Raw genomic sequence first — 18,426 nt, forward strand, 5'->3', positions numbered from 1 at the left:
AAGTATCTAACGCTTGTCAGGTTATCGTTTCTTCCCATCGTCTTTGACTTGTATCGACAGAGCGCGAACCGTCCAAACACATTAGCTCCTGAGCCGCAGATGTGGCCGAGGCCGTGTTCCGACACGACGTTCAGCACCTGAGCTTCTCCACGTTGCAGTCATGCGTCTCCTCACAAGCGTCGACAGGCAGGAAATCATTGAGCTCTGAACTACAAATCAACAATAGGAGGGCTAAAAAACAGACCTGAAATAAAATAAAAGAAGCATTTAAAAACAATAAGAAAGAAAAACAACTCACTACTTTTAAACGAGATAGAGTGGAAGCTCATTCCTGAATTCAGGAGCTTCAACCTTGACTTTGGGACAACTAAGAAGACCAGATCTGCAGATTTTGTGACCTTGAGGGAACATACGGCTGGAGCAGATCACAAAGACATTTATAGGCAAATTCCAAATAAAAGTTGAGAAAAAAAAACCCGCAAACATATCTCATGCTAGCCTCATTGCTAGCAATACCGACAACAACAACCTTGACTGATTTACTGCAAAACAAATACAACAGAAGGGCTTTTAATAGTAAAAAAAGCAGCGATTCCGAGTTCCAATGACAAATGGAACGTCCCATTACAGTCACAACACAGCCAGGGTTCCTTATATACCTATATACGGCAGCTGAGACACTACTGACTGCAATGATTGGTAGACGGCGGTAGGTGGCGCCACATGCCAGAACATGATTTCAAAAGATAAACATGATTTGCAGTCTGCAAAATATTTTTTTTAATGCAAATATTTTGGCTGTACTGTTGTTGTTGGTGAGTTCAGTTTGTTATATGAACATTATTCCTGAGTCTCTGTGACATATTACGAGGCTTTTATGGCCAGTTGCTTCAGATTTATTACATAATGCACCTTTAACTTTTCTTAAATGTATAGAGCAAATTGCAAGGATGATTTGTGCATATTCTATAGCATCATTTCTTATTTATGCAAGTTTGAATATCGTTGTTCTTGTACACCGTTTTATGTATTTAAAGTTGTTGTTTTTTTTTTTACAAAAAACCACGGACACAAACATATCTCACGCTAGCCTTTGTTTGCTAGCAATACCGACAACAACAACGTTGACTGATTTACTGCAAAACAAATACAACAGAAGGGCTTTTAATAGTAAAAGAAGCAGCAATTCCGAGTTCCAATGACAAATGGAACGTCCCATTACAGCCAGGGTTCCTCATATACCGTGTGCTTCTTCTATATAAAAGACCGTACGCGCCACTTATTCGTGCCGACGACTGATAATCGATCAGAAAGCATACCTTACGGTCATAATCTGACACGTATAAACGTAAGAGACTGCAGACAAAATGATTCATCTACTTTATAATCACTCATGATGAGAACAGAGCTTTCACCTGCAGGCAAACATCTGCAGCGAGGAGGAGGAGGAGGAGGAGGACGGGATATTGACTTTGGGCAGACAGCAGACTGGTGATGTCGGCCCACAGCAAAGCACAGTGGGAGACGAGGGGTAAAGAGCGAGGAGGGGGGGGGGGGGGGGGGGAGCGAGGTTAGACAATAGGAGAGGAACAGAAGGGAGGATAAAAGGGGAACACTTCAGAAATGGTGAGGATGGAAAACAGACATTTTTTTTCCCCCCAGAAATCTGCAAGTCCACGATAATCTATGCAATGCAGTCTATGTTGCAATATAGAAACATTCTCACATGTGCTTAAAACCAGATGCTGAACTGAAGATTGAAAGGGAGGACATATGTACACACGGTTGCCATGGCGTCCACACACACACACATGCAAACACAAACTGCACATGAATCACTCTGACTAATTCATACCAGAATTCTATATTATAATAAAACGCACATTTTGTTTGTTTTTATTTTTATTTTACGGTCGGGACATTTTCTGCAACTGATGCAATTAAGTGTAAATAAACAAAATACATGTAGGTTGGATTTGTGGTTGAACTATGTTGTTGTTTTATTGCATCCAGTAGCACAACGCGGAGAGGAAGTGACACAGAAAAGCTTCGGGTTACATTATGGACAAGTTATTAATCATTTAAAGAGAGAAATTATCATTAAAGGTGCCATATGTAAGACTGTGGTCAAAAACGGTTACTACATTCAAATTCAAAACACCGAGGTCTTTTAGGTTTGGTTTTCTGACGTAACTGGCAACCCGTGGTTGCTCGGCAGCTGAGACTCTACTGACTGCAATGATTGGTATACGGCGGTAGGTGGCGCCACATGCAAAAAAAACATGATTTCAAAACATAAACATGATTTGCAGTCTGCAAAAATATTTTTTTTAACGCAAATATTTTGTCTGTACTGTTGTTGTTGGTGAGTTCAGTTTGTTATATGAACATTATTCCTGAGTCTCTGTGACATATTAGGAGGATTTTATGGCCATTTGCTTTAGATTTATTACATAATGCACCTTTAACTTTTCTTAAATGTATAGAGCAATTTGCAGGGATGATTTGTGCATATTCTATAGCATCATTTCTTATTTATGCAAGTTTGAATATTGTTGTTCTCGTACACCGTTCTATGTATTTAAACAGTACAGCCAAAATATTTGCATTAAAAAAAATCTTTTGCAGACTGCAAATCATGTTTATGTTTTGAAATCATGTTTTGGCATGTGGCACCACCTACCGCAGTCTACCAATCATTGCAGTCAGTAGAGTCTCAGCTGCCTTGCAACCACGGGTTGCCAGTTACGTCAGAAACAAAAAACCTAAAAGACCTCGGTATTTTGAATTTGAATGTAGTAACCGTTTTTGGCCACATTCTTACATATGGCACCTTTAATATTTTAAATATTTAAGTAGTCAGCAGTGCAGGCCTAGCATTCAGATTTGTCAACAGAGACATTCAATGACTGTTTATTAAGTTCAGCGATTCTGCGTTTCATTTTCTTCTTTTTATTTATCAGATTGGAGGGGAAAAGCAAACCAGACTCATATTGAAGAATCATATTGCGCACAAAAAAATATTTGCATATTTTCCCGATTTCTTTCTCCGTATGTTCTCCAGACCATCCACAACCACCCTCGTCTTTGCTCTTATAAAAACCAAATACTGTAAAAGCCACATTTCAGATTACTCCGTCCTCTAATAAAGAATTAAAAAAAAAAAACTCCTGAGGTTAAAACCACACTGCTGCTTGCCGTAGTTTGTGGTTTTCTGCAAACACGAAAATCACGGTTTTACGCTGCGCTCACGCACGAGTGCAGAGTGCACGTCTGTCTGTCCCTGGGTCCTTCAAATCAATCCTGGATTACCACACACACACACACACACACACACACACACACACACACACACACACACACACACACACACACACACACACACACACACACACACACACACACACACACACACACACACACACACACACACACACACACACACACACACACACACACACACACACACACACACACACACAGATGTCCAGTGGTGATGATGTCACCAGTGTTATTGACAGGCTCTGGATAATGGAGCCAGCTGCTCGCGAAACTCGAGGCTCTTGTTATTGTATAGTCAAAGTGTACGAACTCATTTGAATACAAAAGATAAAATGTGTATTTCATTTCATCGTGTCACTAGAGACGTACTAAAAGTCGTTTTTTGGGGTAAATATTCAATCTTTCTAAGCCAATTTTACAGCCGTTTACGCCCGTAATAAATCACATGTAAATACAAGCTTAATGCTTTATAATTACAAGTCATTTCCAGGTTTTTATTATCATCTAATTAACTGATCCTGCCTAATTTTTCCCCCCAATCCCATGCTCTGCCCGTCCGGTTTTCCCTCTATTGTATTTGATTAATTGTCTTTGTTCCACATCAATGAGATGCAGGAACGCCCTCCTTCATGCACAGGCTGCTGCATTACATTATAAGGACAAGAGATGGAGATGGAGGCGAGGCGGGGGGGGGGGGGGGGGGGGGTTAAACAAATCAGCTGATGCCATGAGGCGCTGCATTAAAACTACATTTCTTGAACGAAAAAGTATTCAAATGTTGGAAACGAGTTGCACGCATCTCTGAGTGTTGAAGCGCTCTCTCGTTAAATGAATCATCCGCACATTAAAAACGCCTCGTCCTCTCGATAAAAAGAACCTTGGGAGGTGTTTTCTGGAGGTCACAGCACACAGGGAGCTGACAGGAATCCAGGATCCCAGCTGGCCTCCTCCCCCCCTCCTCCTCCTCCTCCTCCTGCAGGGCTGATGATGCTGGAGGCAGCAGCCTGCATCCTCCATCCCAGGCCATCCAATAGTCTCAGTCTGCCAATTAATCACACTCCTCCTCCTCCTCCTCCATCTCTTCTCCCTCTACCACATGGTCCTTTGTATACCTCTGCAGTCTATCGCGCCTGTATTTCACACCGATTTAGCAAAAAATGGGGAAAATATAGGACTGATTTGGTCCTCTAAACATTGCAATTGTGATTCCAGTTGCTACATTATTGTTATTTCAGATTACAAATGTGTTTGAGCTTTCCCACATGAGATAATATGAACAATAAATAAGCATATAAACAGCATATGCATGGGCAAGAACTTCATATAGTAACCGGAATTTTGCGAGCGGGTCAAGAATGTGAAGACGCTAAATTGGAGCATTTGTGAATTGCTATTGGTAAAAATATAATAGTCTGTAATAGAACATTGCGACAATAACTATGTGATATAATCTTCTAAGGGTTCAGTATACGTTGATATACTATATGCGATTAAATGTTTTGACTCAGATTTGGTTCCGTCTTTGTCTCTGTATTATCTTTAAAAATTACTTTAAAAAACCCACATTTAACTGGTTTCTTTCACTTACACTGACAACAAAAACTTCATATTTCATTATGTTCACATTTTATGTAGATTCCTATACCAATAAAGACAGTATTTAACCATTTTTAATGGTAGCTACCTTTCTTAGCCATGTTGCCCAGGGAGAAACCAATCAGGTGCTGATTAAATATGACAAAAGCTCATTGTAATAATGTACAAAATGATCATTAGACATCATTAAAAAACACAAATTCACTTTAAAACCAATAAATGTGTCACTGAGCAGCTTGTTCATGAGAATAACAATTAAAACAATAAATAATATCACAGTAAATTTATGTCAACACTATAAAGGACAAGACGCCATTTTATAGTTTGTTGTTTTTTTCTTCTTTAATTAAACACATCCAGCGCGTGACTCCCGGAAGCGCATGAGACAACACAACAGACAACAGAAGCTCACGCGGAACCGAGCAGACACCGACACCCGTGAATGAACCCGTGTGTGTGTGTGTGTGTGTGTCTGCGGGTGAAAGTGTTTTGTGGAGCGGACAAACAAACAAACAAACAAACAAACAAACAAACAAACAAACAAACAAACAAACAGCAGCAGAATCTTACTTTTATCGCTGCTGTCCGGCTCCATGTCCTACATTGATGATAGTCCCCCCCTCACTCACTCTCTCTCTGACCGACCACCGGTGACAACAGAGTTCCGGTTGTCACGTGCCTGACACGCCCCTGCCTTGGCAAGGAATCAACCATCATCCCATTTGACATGGGGGGTCTCTCCAAACTGTTTGTTTGTTTTTCAACCCCAAACAAACTGAATTAGCTTGTCGTTAGCTTGTTGTTGTAAATAAACTTGACGAAAAATATAGCATTTAATCATTATTCAATTTAAATATGAATATTCTGACAACAAAACAATGCTATTATACACCGAATTTGGACTTACTCACTTTACATTTTGTTCTTATCGACCCACATGTCACTGTATCACAAAAAGAGGTGTTTTCACTTAGGTTCACTCTTATGATGTCATTTAAATGTTCATCTGACACAGTTTTGTCGTTTAAACCCGTGAAACAAAACTATTTTTACCCATTCTTTGTGGAAAATAGTATGTTTTTGGCTTCTTACTGGTATACGAGCAGTTGTTGTCGCCATTACATTAAACCTCCTTTTTTTGTACCATGTTAGCATTTTAAAATGACTCAATAAGAGCTGGAATTGATAAGCGGAACCAGATGATTTGATGAAATTCACATGATATAAATGGGGTTACGTCCATACTACTATGTTTTCATCTGCAAACAGTACCGATCTGGGTCCGGACGAGCATTTCAGCTCAGTTTCAGAAAGTACAACTTAAAGGTGCATTATGTAATAAATCTAAATCAAGTGGCCGTAAAATCCTCCTAATATGTCATATAGACTCAGGAATAATGTTCATATAACAAACTGAACTCACCAACGACAACAGTACAGACAAAATATTCGCATTAAAAAAAATATTTTGCAGACTGCAAATCATGTTTTGGCATGTGGCGCCACCTACCGCCGTCTACCAATCATTGCAGTCAGAAAAAAAAAAAAACACAACACAAAAACACTTTAAAAAGTCCAAAAGGAACGATATATATTTTTTAATGCAATACATTTTTAACAGCACTTTTGATGACAGATTGCTGATAGTCTTGGCTGATTCCCCGCTCATGCGTCTCCCGCCCTGCTCTGCTCCGACAGGAAACTCCACGGCAGCATGTTGGTCCTCCTCCACTCCTCCTCCGTCTGCTGCAGCTCGTCCACCACCAGCTTGTGCCAGTGCGTCACGGCCTCCACCTCCATCCTCAGGCGGGCGATGTCGCCCTCCTTCTGCAGGGACATGCGCGCCACCTCCGCCTCCTCGCCGCCCTCCTCGCCGCTGGAGCGCAGCTGTATCTGCAGGAACCGCTGGCTCTGCACCTCGTTCTGCACCTCGTGGGCGTTCACCAGGGACGCGATGAAGGCCTTCGTCCTCTGCTCGAACTGCTGGAGGCGGTCGATCTCTTCCCTCTGCTGACCGAGCTGCCGCCGAAGCTTGGAGTTCTCCTCGAGCAGGTCTTGGGTGCTTTCGTTATCCATGCTCTCGGTGGCTGCTCAGTCCATAAGTTGGTAATGTTCTAATAATTCGGGTTTGTGCACCAAGGGATGCAAGAGGAAAACCCCAATATAAGCACTTGATAGTTCCTTTTTTCTTTGATGTTTGGCAACAGTTGGCATCCTTGATGTTGCTTTGCGTCCTCCTTCAACCTTTACCTAAAGAGTAGAACACAAACTAATAACGCCCTTTAACTCATGATCCAGGTGAAGGTTTCACTGGATCATCTCTGACAGTGAAGTACCTTCAATGCTTAGAATTCTCGGGCCTGTTCAAAGTCAACGGTGGATGATGTCATGAGGTTCTTCAATGGCGTATATAAATAAAAGGATAATCACAGTCTTTGTTGTTCTTCGGAAGTCAGAACTGAGTTGAGAGTTCCAGTTCCTAGTCTACGGTAAGCCGTTGTTTGAAAGATACCGGTTGATAGAACGGCTTGAAAACAGCGTTACGGAGGATTTTTGATTATCAGGTGAGACGACCGATGATGGAACCTCGGGAGTTAAGTTGAAAGATTTTATTGTAGCTAGCTTAGGCCCGCGGAGAACCGAGACAATACCTTGGTATCTAGCGATGGAACCATTCAAAGACGCCTAGTTTGTGTCTTATCGTAGGTTACGGCTGCTTGTATTGAACACCAGCTCTGGTTATAAGAAGTATGTGAGTAAATAAACTTGGAAGTTGGCACAAGATTACAAATATTAAGACAAAAAGGAGCAGGAAAATACAGTTGACGCAAGTGGTAGCCATCGTAGAAGGTCGCTCCTACCTTTCAACTCCTTCAACTGGAAGGGTTAGGGTTAGGGTTAGGGTTAGGGTTAGGTTTTCTGAGCGACTGGAACGCACCAGACGATGGATTTTTGTAAAAGCTAAATCAGTAAAGATGAGTTGACACAAAATTTCGACTTATGGATTATTTATAAATCATTGTTTTGCTTCTGGAACTGCGTCCGCTCCCCATACCAAACCCCATAGAGAAAATCAGTGATTTAGCATCACAGTGAACAGGCTTTGCTAAACCAACTGCTGCATCAACTTTTAAGTTCAAATTAGGTTTCTTTTGTGACTTTGATGTTTGAAATCATTTGTTGGATCTACATAAGTGGCACAAACCTATTAAAGAAGGCAGCAGTAGACCAGTATCTTCTGTGTCCCTGCAGGCTAAAAACGCTGATTTTCTCTATTGACTTTGGTGCAGTTCACAAAGTTTTTGAAATAAAACTGAACCCCAAACTGCGTTTGTGTCCGACGTGAACAAACGAGCCGCACGCTGCATTCCAAACATTCAACATTAATGTATTTTCTTGTATAAGGATTAGAGAGGAAGGAGGGGGAGGAGGAGGAGGACGTGATGGAACAGAAACAAACCCGAGATAACGATAAGAGCTCTTAATGAAAATACCACAACAGACGCACTGTCAGAGATAAAGGATGGTTCTGGCAAACGCGTGTGCTCTTAATTCATTTTCTGATCATTACTCTAATAAAAATCATAATAATAATAATAATCTATCAGGGGGAGTTGATTCACCATCATATGAGTCAACGCTGAACTATATTCGACATTTATTACGAGCACAAAAGAAACAGAGCAGTAACAAACAAACAACAAAAACCGCCGCACGCTTGTTTTCATGATCGTAGAACACACACATTCGTGCCAAAGCTCCATTGAAAGTGTGAAATCATGATGATGTTTTGTTGGGTTTTCCCTGTGCGCTGACTCAGCACTGCCCAAAAAACAGGCCTTTACATGCAGTAGTGGATTTTGTTATTTTGTTTTTTGTTTTTTTTAAACAAGCGCAGACAGAAAAGTCCTTGTTTATTAGAACGACTCAAAGCGTAAGGAAACTTTTTGTTTGTGAAAAAAAATATCGGACGATTTCCAATTCGAGTCGACTGTACGAGAGCCTGAGGCACAAAAAGTGTTCAAAAATAATATTTCCATTCAGGATAAATGTGGTGAATTAAAGTTGAAAGAAGAGCTGAGCCTGTTTGCCACACATTGTCAAATATTAGTAAGAAATGTACCAATTTGGAGTTAAATTGGACTTAAATAAAGATAATGCAATTTCATTTGAGATATATTGATATTCAATACTCACTAATAGTGTAGTAGATTTAAACAAGACGATCCAAACATTAACTTTATTCTTATACAAGGATGGAACTGTAAAGATATGAACTGTGTCCGAATTTATGAGTTACATTTACATAAAAAATATTAAATATATCAATTAAATTGTGGCCAAAATTGAGAGATATAATCTGGGACATTCTTGGAAGAACGTACGTAGCGTAATCTTTTAGCCCAGAGTTTGTCAAACTTCTTTTATACATGGACTCACTTTCAAAAAATGACGAAATTGAATTGAAATCAAAGTGAAATTGTGAATTAGTTTCTGGCTCTGAACGACTCAGAATCTGTAATGTGAGATCTCTATTTGATAAAAAATGAATCACAATTTCATTTCCTTGCTTGTGTTATTCGACAAATCCAGATTAAAGTGTGGACGATGGTCAACAAAAATATCTCCCGTGACCCGTTTTTTTTGTGTCACATCAATCTAAATCAAATCTAAAGTCGATAAATCGATGTTTACCTAGTTTCAGGCAACCAAATAAGTGTAATTGGTCAAAATTGCAAGTGAAACCAGAGGAAGAGGAAAAAACTTTTCACTTTTCACATTCATTTATTGAACAAACTCAAGCACTCCAGTCCATTCTGACTGTGGACGTCTTTTTTTTTTTTTAGATAAAGCACTTTAATAGCAGACGGATATTAGAACATGATGCTTGATGGACAACGAGTTAGTGTGTTACTTACAAGAGCCAAAAAAATAAAATAAAATGAAATAAAAAGTGATTTGACACTCTCACTTAAAATTAAACTTGATATGTTTCTCTCTCTCTTTCTCTCTTTTGCGTCGGTGATGCTAATTCGCTCAGATTTAAAAAATAAAATCCCTTCCTTAAACATCGCACATTAAATAAATATCTAACACAAGCTAACGGTAACGTGAGCGGAAAAAATCATAATCAGTCGCCGAAAAACGGACGCAGACAAACAACAAACTCCTCCCCCTCGTCCTCGTCCTCATGCATCGCCTTGACGGTAGAGTTATACACCGCGGTGGATTGTATACAGACAAATATATCTGGTATATGTCCAGTATATGTTCACATACATTTTGAAACCGTATGTTAGTTGGGCGCGCGGATCGAGCATAATGTAGCTTGACGCAAAAAAAAAACACTGCTTTCAAACGTATAAAGTGGAGTTAGCGTCGGAGAGCGATATAACGCGGTTATAGCATCGAGAGCGGCGGAAACAAAAGTGGGCGTGGCCCTCTTCTTCTTCTTCTTCTTCTTCTTCGCCTTTTCACGATTTCTCTCTCGCTCTCACAGTTCTGCGTCTCACGAACTCTCGATCATTTTTTTTCCGGAAAAAGTCAAAAATAGCTTATAAAAATAATTTCTCTGCGACGTTGGACACCTTTGTTTACCCTGAAACTGTCTGTACTGTACTAGGTTTTCCGTTTTGATTATCTCTCTCCTTCCATGTGTGATTTACAGGCCCCCCCCCCGCCCCCCCCCCCCCCCCCCCCTTTCCCCGGCCTTGGCTCTACCCCCCGTCTGCACTGATTTACGAGAGGCTTATGCAAGGACGTGGGACGGCGTTCAGAGCATAATATAATGAAAACTACCCATCCAGGCTCTCTCGAAACGGAAAAGTGGGTGCGATGTGATGGCGTTTTGGCATATTATGGATATAAGGATAGCACAAGAAGTTGGTTCTTATCCCCCCCCTCCGTCTTTGGGAGTCTCTTCCGTGGCAGAAAACAAACGGAACTTGCTCGACAAAGGTAACAGTCAGTCAGAGAGACGGCTACGTGATAAACAAAGTCGCTGCGGAAGAAAAAACGTTTGAGATAAGAAGACGGAGATCAGTCGAGGCAGAAGAAGGCGCACATGAAACGCTTGAGAATTGGAAAAAGATGTTGTTTTTCTGCTGTGTGTGAAAGTGTCAGGATGGGCTGGATCAGAGTCGACGGTGGATGCAGAAACCAACGCGGGGGGTGGGGGGGTGGGGAGGTGGAGGAGCGTCAACAACAGGCCATGCAAACGCGAGCCGTCGTCAGTCAAACATTTCGGACCACGTCGCGTACAAAAAGCTATAGATGCTGCCTGACGTGTGCGACGTATGCGAGAGAGTGTTTCTCGTCTCGATTACACGGCACGGCGTTTTTTTTACAGGTGGTACAGGAGAGTAAAGTCGCGATCGCGGCGCGGTGCATATATTATTATACTGTAGATAGAGATTTTTTTTCAGATGGGTCGGGTGTTTGCGCTTTCTGCCTCCTTTCCCCGGGAAACAGGATGGTCGGTTGTTGAGATGTTGCGTGTTGTGTTTTTTTCATTATTATTTCTTCTTCTTCGTCTTCTTTTGTCGTCTTGTCTAAAAAAGGCGTGCCCTCTTCTTCATGTCGTTCCTCTTCCACAGGGCCAGGCGGTCGAACTGATCCAGGGTCATGCCGAAAACCCGCTGGAAGTCGTCGGGAGATAGGTGTCTCTAAGAGAAATGGAAAAAAATCGCATTATTAGAAACACATTATACATGATAGAAAATAGTAACTGGAGTGTGGAGTAAATAACCACAGAGTGACTGAAAACACAAAAAAAAACGTTGTTCAATGACGCACCGGAGCCGTAGCTAGCATAAATCCTGCGCGAACTCTGTAACGCGAAATTAAAACCCCTCGGTGAAAACAAGGCACAGAAAAGCTCTGCCAAATCTTTAATTTGTTCCTAAATAGTTGAGATAATTCAGTAAAGAAGAAGAACACGTGAGGCTGCAGTACCACTTGATAGAGACAGGGGGAGACAGAGAGCAGTAACCAGCGCCGCGTTTGCGTATAGCGTGTCACTAAATTGTGGAAATGTTGCTTATATACATGTTTGTTTAACACGTGGTTTAATGCCTAAGTGCGCACACTAAAGTGTGTGTGTGTGTGTGCTTGTATTTGTTAACTCTTTGGGACCGAGCAACAACACTGCTCTTGTGAGGACCAGTCGTCCTCATGGAGTCTGGTACCAGGAATTTGTAAGTTTAGGGCTGAAATGTGAATTGTGGTAAGGTTAAAGTTATTAGTTAGTGTTAGGGCATTAACTGGTTATGGTTTAAGTTAGCGATAGCGCTTTGGTTAAGCTTTCCGAACGAATGGAAGTCGACGCGTGTCCTTCAAAGGTTAGCCGTGCCAACCTGTGTGTGTTATTTTTTTGTTTTATTTTTAATATTTTTAAATTCATGATTTGAAACCTACATTTTAAACACTTAGAGCAGAGGTCTCAAACCCGTGGCTCATGGGCCACATGTGGCGCGCCAATCGATTTCATGCGGCCCAAGTTATTTGTGTAGGTTATTTTTAAATTCATAGATTAATTTTGCTTCAAAAATGAGTTTCAACCTCGGCTGAACGGTTGATTTTTCCCAAAAAAGTGAGTTTGTTCACATGACCACCACCTACTGACCAGACTAGATGCTCAGTTGGTTATTTGAGTTTGACTTTTTTTAATCAGTCAAATTTGGCAAGGTGGCTAGTAACGTGTTGATATTCTTTATCTCTTTTACATGTTAGAGCGGACGACAGGCATATGTGGAGCAGAATTCATGGATGTGGATTTCAAAACTTCGGACCTGAGGCGAGCTTGGCTTGTCGCCTCCTTTGCAGATCAGCAGCAGATCTCAGTTTGGACTCGCACATGAAAGACTTTCACGGAGTCTGAAAACCATAATTTGCGTTCGACCGCACGAGCAAGCGTTACATCGCCTTTTGTGTTGAGGTTTAACGCGACAAATTCAATTGCGTGCCTCGCAAAAAAAAAAAGAAAAAAGATCCAAATCCACGCCGAGCTGCCACCCAAAACCCCAGCTTTTGGCTCCGCGCTGCGAAAACTCCCTCAGTAAATGTCAATCATACAGAACAGAATGTGCACGGTGTTCATTAAGAGCCACAACAAAAGGCCTGATGGCGCTTCGGTGTGAAACGTCTTTACGTGACGGCTACAGTAAACCAGAGGTGTTTCAAGAGGCAAAAATCCTCCTAATCCTTCTAATTCCTCTCCTACCATGCTGACTGGATTAAAACATGACTCAGAATATATTTCTTTTATGGCTGAAATTGAATTTTTCTAAACACATTACTCATCAAATTGATCATTTCCAGAAGAAAATGGAACTTTCTCTCTTCGCCCTTTTCTCCGCATGATCAAATCTCCACGATCGATTAATCCGTGGATCGTTTCCTGGATTAAACGATCAGTTCTTGAGGCTGTCGCATGTCAGAAAATGTGAATTATTGCTTACCCAACCTCAAAATGACGACAATCTCAAATTTATTGTTTAAATGTACTAAATTTTTTGTTCTACAAAGAAAATAAACCTTGAAATTATTCACATTTAAAGGCAAAAATCCTCCTAATCCTTCTAATTCCTCTCCGACCATGCTGACCGGATTAAAAACATGACTCAGAATACATCTCTTTTATGGCTGAAATTGAATTTTTCAAAACACATTACTCATCAAATTGATCATTTCCAGAAGAAAATGGAACTTTCTCTCTTTCCCTTTTCTTCGCATGATCAAAGAAATAAATAAAAAAATCGATCTGGGGATCGTTTCCTGGATTAATCGATCAGTTCTTGAGGCTTTCGTATGTCAGAAAATGGGGATTATTGTTAACCCAGCCTCAAAATAATGATGATCTCAGATTTCTTGTTTAAATTTACTCCGTTTTTTTGTTCTACGGAGAAAATAAACATTGAAATTATTCAACAATGGCTATTTATCTATATATTGTACGACGTATGAAGCCTGGCTTTCTTTGTAATCCTGGATTTCTTCGCTCACAAACATGATGCAGGTAAAAAAAATCTCAGTCCCAGGTCAAAAAATATCATATTTGTGTGGCATTGCCTCATGGGAAACTGTGTTTATCTTGGCTCACAGTTGAGTTTTCTTACAGATTCCAGTTGCTGATGAGTTTTGGTGAACCAGCAGCACTTTGGGCTCAGAGATCAAGGAAAAGGGTGGTAAAAAAAAGAGAGAGCTGTGTGAGAGACCACAGGCGGACATCTTGAGTCAGTCACACATCGCTATTCCGACCACGTTTGGGAATATCCCACGATTAAGCCGCAGGCTCGGAGGGAGTTCTCGTGTTAGCGTTTGAGAATAAGGTTCATTTTCTGACTTTAAAAGGTTGCTTTCGCGCTTCAAACGCTTCCTGTTTTCCGTCGCAAAACTTAATGAACGATCTGAAAAAACGGACCGTGTAAGAATAACAGTGGCAGGAAATCGGTTCTAACGAGACATTAAGTCGTCCAATTATGCTTGTAAAGTTACACCGCCACCAATTACGCTCATGTCTCTCAACAAAATCCCACAATTTACACCAAAATGTTATTTTCCATTTTACAGATGGGAATCGAAGGGTTGGGACGGGCTCGTGGTGAACCCCTCATTCCACATCCATTGTCATTAATGTAATGTGCCGCAAAAGTAACAGTCGCCAGCTCTTTTCTTCTCGGGTCCTACACCAGATTTTTTGGATGTCCGTCCTCTGAGGTCATTGACTCGTTCAATATGTTTGCATGACATTCGAAGAAAAAGCTAATTGTTGTGTTTGTTTGACTGAAACTGGACTTTGAAAGTCTGAAATTGCACAAAATCTAATTGTTCAGTCGGTACGCACGCAGAAGAAGTAAGACGACTTTGACAAAAACAATGACGAAATTCAAGTCGGTAAGTTTTTTAGACTGACGAGGAGACCGATTTTATGCTAAACTGGAATCCGCCAAGCTGAAAGGGGCCATTTCGCCCCCTAGTGGAATGAATTCAATCAACTGATTCACAAAGGTGTTGGAGTTCCGGTCAATGTCGGTCCGCACCAAAACAGACTAATGAGGTCTTTATGCTGATGTTAGGAAGCCTTGCCTTTCCACCGCGACGCGTGTCGTCCCAATGGCGATATCGGCTTCGGCTCAATAAATAACATGACTTCATATCAGCATGACAGTGCAGCCAAGCAATAAATTCAATGAAGATGAAGGAAGATGAAAGAGACACAACAAACACTGCTGCACGCCAACAATATTGGTTACAAAAAGCCTCAAATCTTCGCTCTCTGACACGTTCCATTCACGTTTTTTTCCCCAGGAATAGCCAACAATCTGTCAACCAATCAACAGATTACAGTGTTTATAGCTCCACCTTTTCAGTGCTTGGTGCCCCAACTGAACGGTGCCTTCTGGAGTTAGTTTGATCCCCTACACCTTTTTATAATTGTAAATAACAACAGTGTGTCATGTACACAACTGAATCAGCCGTACTACTTGGGCCAAACACCAAACTGTTGACAAAAAGCAAGGAATTCTTTCCTGTCGTGCATCTCTATTTCTTTGGCTCATTGATTTTTGGTAATCTTCGACCAAATAAGATGGGGTTTTTTACATCATACACTCTTAGGAATAAGGGTTCCAAAAGGGTCCTTAAACAAGGGCTGAGGTTCTACCTGGAACCATTTGCTTCTGAAAAAGGGTTTTTCAAGGGTTTGTGGTAACACTTATGGTTCCAGTAAGAACTGTTTTGATCTAGAGAACCCTTTAAAACCCCTTTCCTGAATAAAGGGTTTTAAAAGGATTCTCCTATGAGGACAAGGCGAAGAACCTTATATGGTTCTACTTAGCACTTTTATTTCTAAGAGTGTACTTGAGTCACTGCTCTCTACAGTTCACAGTCAATATTATCCAAAAACCATGATGCAATTTCAAAGCAAAGATGGCAATCCAATTTATTTTTTATTAACCTTCAAAGGAATTCAATATTCAATGGGATTAGTAAGTAAATTTAATCAATATCAGACTTAAATTCATTAAATCTTACAATTGAGGATAAAGGAAAATAACCTCAACTCTATTTGTTGTTGCACTGGTACACTCTTTAGAAATAAAAGTGCTTAGTAGAAACATATATGGTTCTTCGGCTTGTCCTCATCGGAGAACCCTTATGGAGGGTTCCACCAAGAACCCCTTTAAAAACCCTTTATTCAGGAAAGGGGATTTAAAGGGTTCTCTGGATCAAAATGGTTCTTACTGGAACCATTAGTGTTACCAAGAACCCTTGAAAAACAGGAAAGGGTTTTCCAGAAGCAAATGGTTCCAGGTAGAACCTCAGCCCTTGTAGAAGAACCCTTTTGGAACCCTTATTTCTAAGAGCGTAGGACGAATATCAATGGAAAACCTATAAAGTTAAAATCCTTGATGTTTCACTTTCAAAAGAGTCGGTCAGTCTCTGCCATAATTGGTGGGATGGTGTGGGAACTTTGTCCAATTGTGTTAAACGCAGCAGATTGAAGGACTCGATCGTAACAAAGCCCTGACCAGAAGACCACGAAACACAATAGCGTCTGCAAAACCTCTGGCCATGCAGCGATTATACGTACATTTTAAACTTGTAATCATTTTTCTTACAAAAAAACAAAAAAAAATTGGGTGATACTTTCCCAGCGTCACATCATTCTCTTTAATGAGCTGTGGTTAGAGCAGAGGAAATGACAGGGAGCAGCGAGACGAAGATTAGAGCTCACCTCCAGTCTGGTGCGATCTACGTCTCTGGGAAGCTTCACTTTCACTCGATGCGTCACCGCCAGCATTTCATAAGGGTAGACCTGGCACACACAAGAAGTATAAGCATTGTGGGAAGATTACGGGGGGAATAAAATTGGACTCCAGCGGCCAAAGCGGCTGCCAAGTATATTAAAAAATATTTGTTAAGTATTAAACTTCTTACCTTGTATTCTGTGAGGGAAGAGAGAGAGAGAGAGAGAAAAAAAGACAGGATTAATCTGATTTTTTATTCCCATTATTATGAAAACTACCATAATGGTAGTCTGGTCTTGCAATATTGGGTTTCAAAGGAGGCGTCAAAAGGATTATAAATTGTTAGATAGAGCCAGGACTGTAGAAACACACTTGTAAACACACAGTAATAATTCTGCAGCTGGCGGAAAAAAAATGACATCACCTTCACTATCGACCAGAGCCAGAGCTGCAGGGATTCTACGCGATTGGTTCAGACGATAGAGCTCCGGTAGAGCTGACGTCACGCAAGACTCCAAAAGCCAAAACAATGCCATATCGAGAGATTTCACATCATTTGTTGGCTTGAAGGGAGTAAATTAAGTAATTGGGGGCTGAATTACTCTCTGCGATAATTTAGCGTAAATTGAGATGAAGTTGTTCTTGGAAGTTTCAGAAAGGGTTAGGGTTAGGGGTTAGCCAAAGCTCTTGGTTAAATTTCAATTTTCTGGATCTTCAATTTAATAAGTAAAGGAGCTTATGAAAACTAAACTGGAGACGTTTTGCTAACGACGAAGCAACAGATCATGCTTCATGAAACAGGATGACTCTGCTACTTTGTAGTGACTTCCGTAATCATGCATTATTTTTATTGGTTGCAATGGGAAAAGGTTACTGAACAATTGGTAATGCAGTGAAGTTCAACAGTACTGCAGAGGACCAAGGGTCGTACCCTGTGGGACTCCTCAGGTCATGGTGGTGATGGTCAAAAAGAACAGCATGAGCCTTTAAGATAATATCTTAACTAAAAAAAAAGGGACTGGACTAGATGATTAGAGCCAATCGTCCAATCTGTCAAGAATCATTTCATGGTTCGGTGAAGCAATGCAGAGCTGATTTAGCTCATTTTACCCCCCATGACTTTGTTTTTTCCGATGCTAAGGGCAATCTCCCTGCTCCGACGTTGGTTCCAATACTGAGTTCAGATTATTTTAAGGGTGTTCACATTGTAAATAACAATATATATATTGCTTGTTTATATAGAGATACACCAAGATATTATAGGATTTAGAACAGACTGGAACAGACACGTGAGTAAACTCATCATGTTATATGTATTTTATGACATCAGTCTGGCCTTAAAGGTGCATTATGTAATAAATCTAAAGCCATAAAATCCTTCTAATATGTCACAGAGACTCAGGAAAAATGTTCATATAACAAACTGAACTCACCAACAACAACAGTACAGACAAAATATTTGCATTAAAAAAAATATTTTGCAGACTGCAAATATGTTTTGAAATCATGTTTTGGCGCCACCTACCGCCGTCTACCAATCATTGCAGTCAGTAGAGTCTCAGCTACCGAGCAACTACGGGTTGCCAGTTACGTCAGAAAACGAAACCTAAAAGACCTCGGTATTTTGAATTTGAATGTAGTAACCGTTTTTGGCCACATTCTTACATATGGCGCCTTTAAGTAGTTGACCAGACAACTGGGTTAGGGTCAGGTGACTGGCATCCAGCCTTGTGTGGACAAAACTGACTAATAAAAAAAGGGGTTTACGAAGACTAAACTGTTAACCCGACGTTGTTAA

At 40.7% G+C, this 18,426-nt stretch overlaps 1 protein-coding gene across 1 annotated transcript in view; it reads right to left on the reverse strand.

Moving 5' to 3' along the window:
- Positions 1 to 10,605: 10,605 nt before the first annotated feature.
- ablim2 (actin binding LIM protein family, member 2) overlaps positions 10,606 to 18,426 on the reverse strand; it is a 71,366-nt gene continuing 63,545 nt past the window's right edge. The window contains exons 21-23 of the mRNA XM_083909944.1: positions 16,819 to 16,826; positions 16,616 to 16,696; positions 10,606 to 11,543 (exon numbers count right to left, since the gene is read on the reverse strand). Coding sequence (XP_083766070.1) covers positions 11,430 to 11,543; positions 16,616 to 16,696; positions 16,819 to 16,826 — 203 coding nt within the window. The 3' untranslated portion in view covers positions 10,606 to 11,429. The remainder of the gene's footprint in view (positions 11,544 to 16,615; positions 16,697 to 16,818; positions 16,827 to 18,426) is intronic.

The sequence above is a fragment of the Microchirus variegatus genome (genome assembly GCF_963457635.1).
Source record: "Microchirus variegatus genome assembly, chromosome: 2".
Classification (NCBI taxonomy): Eukaryota; Metazoa; Chordata; class Actinopteri; order Pleuronectiformes; family Soleidae; genus Microchirus; species Microchirus variegatus.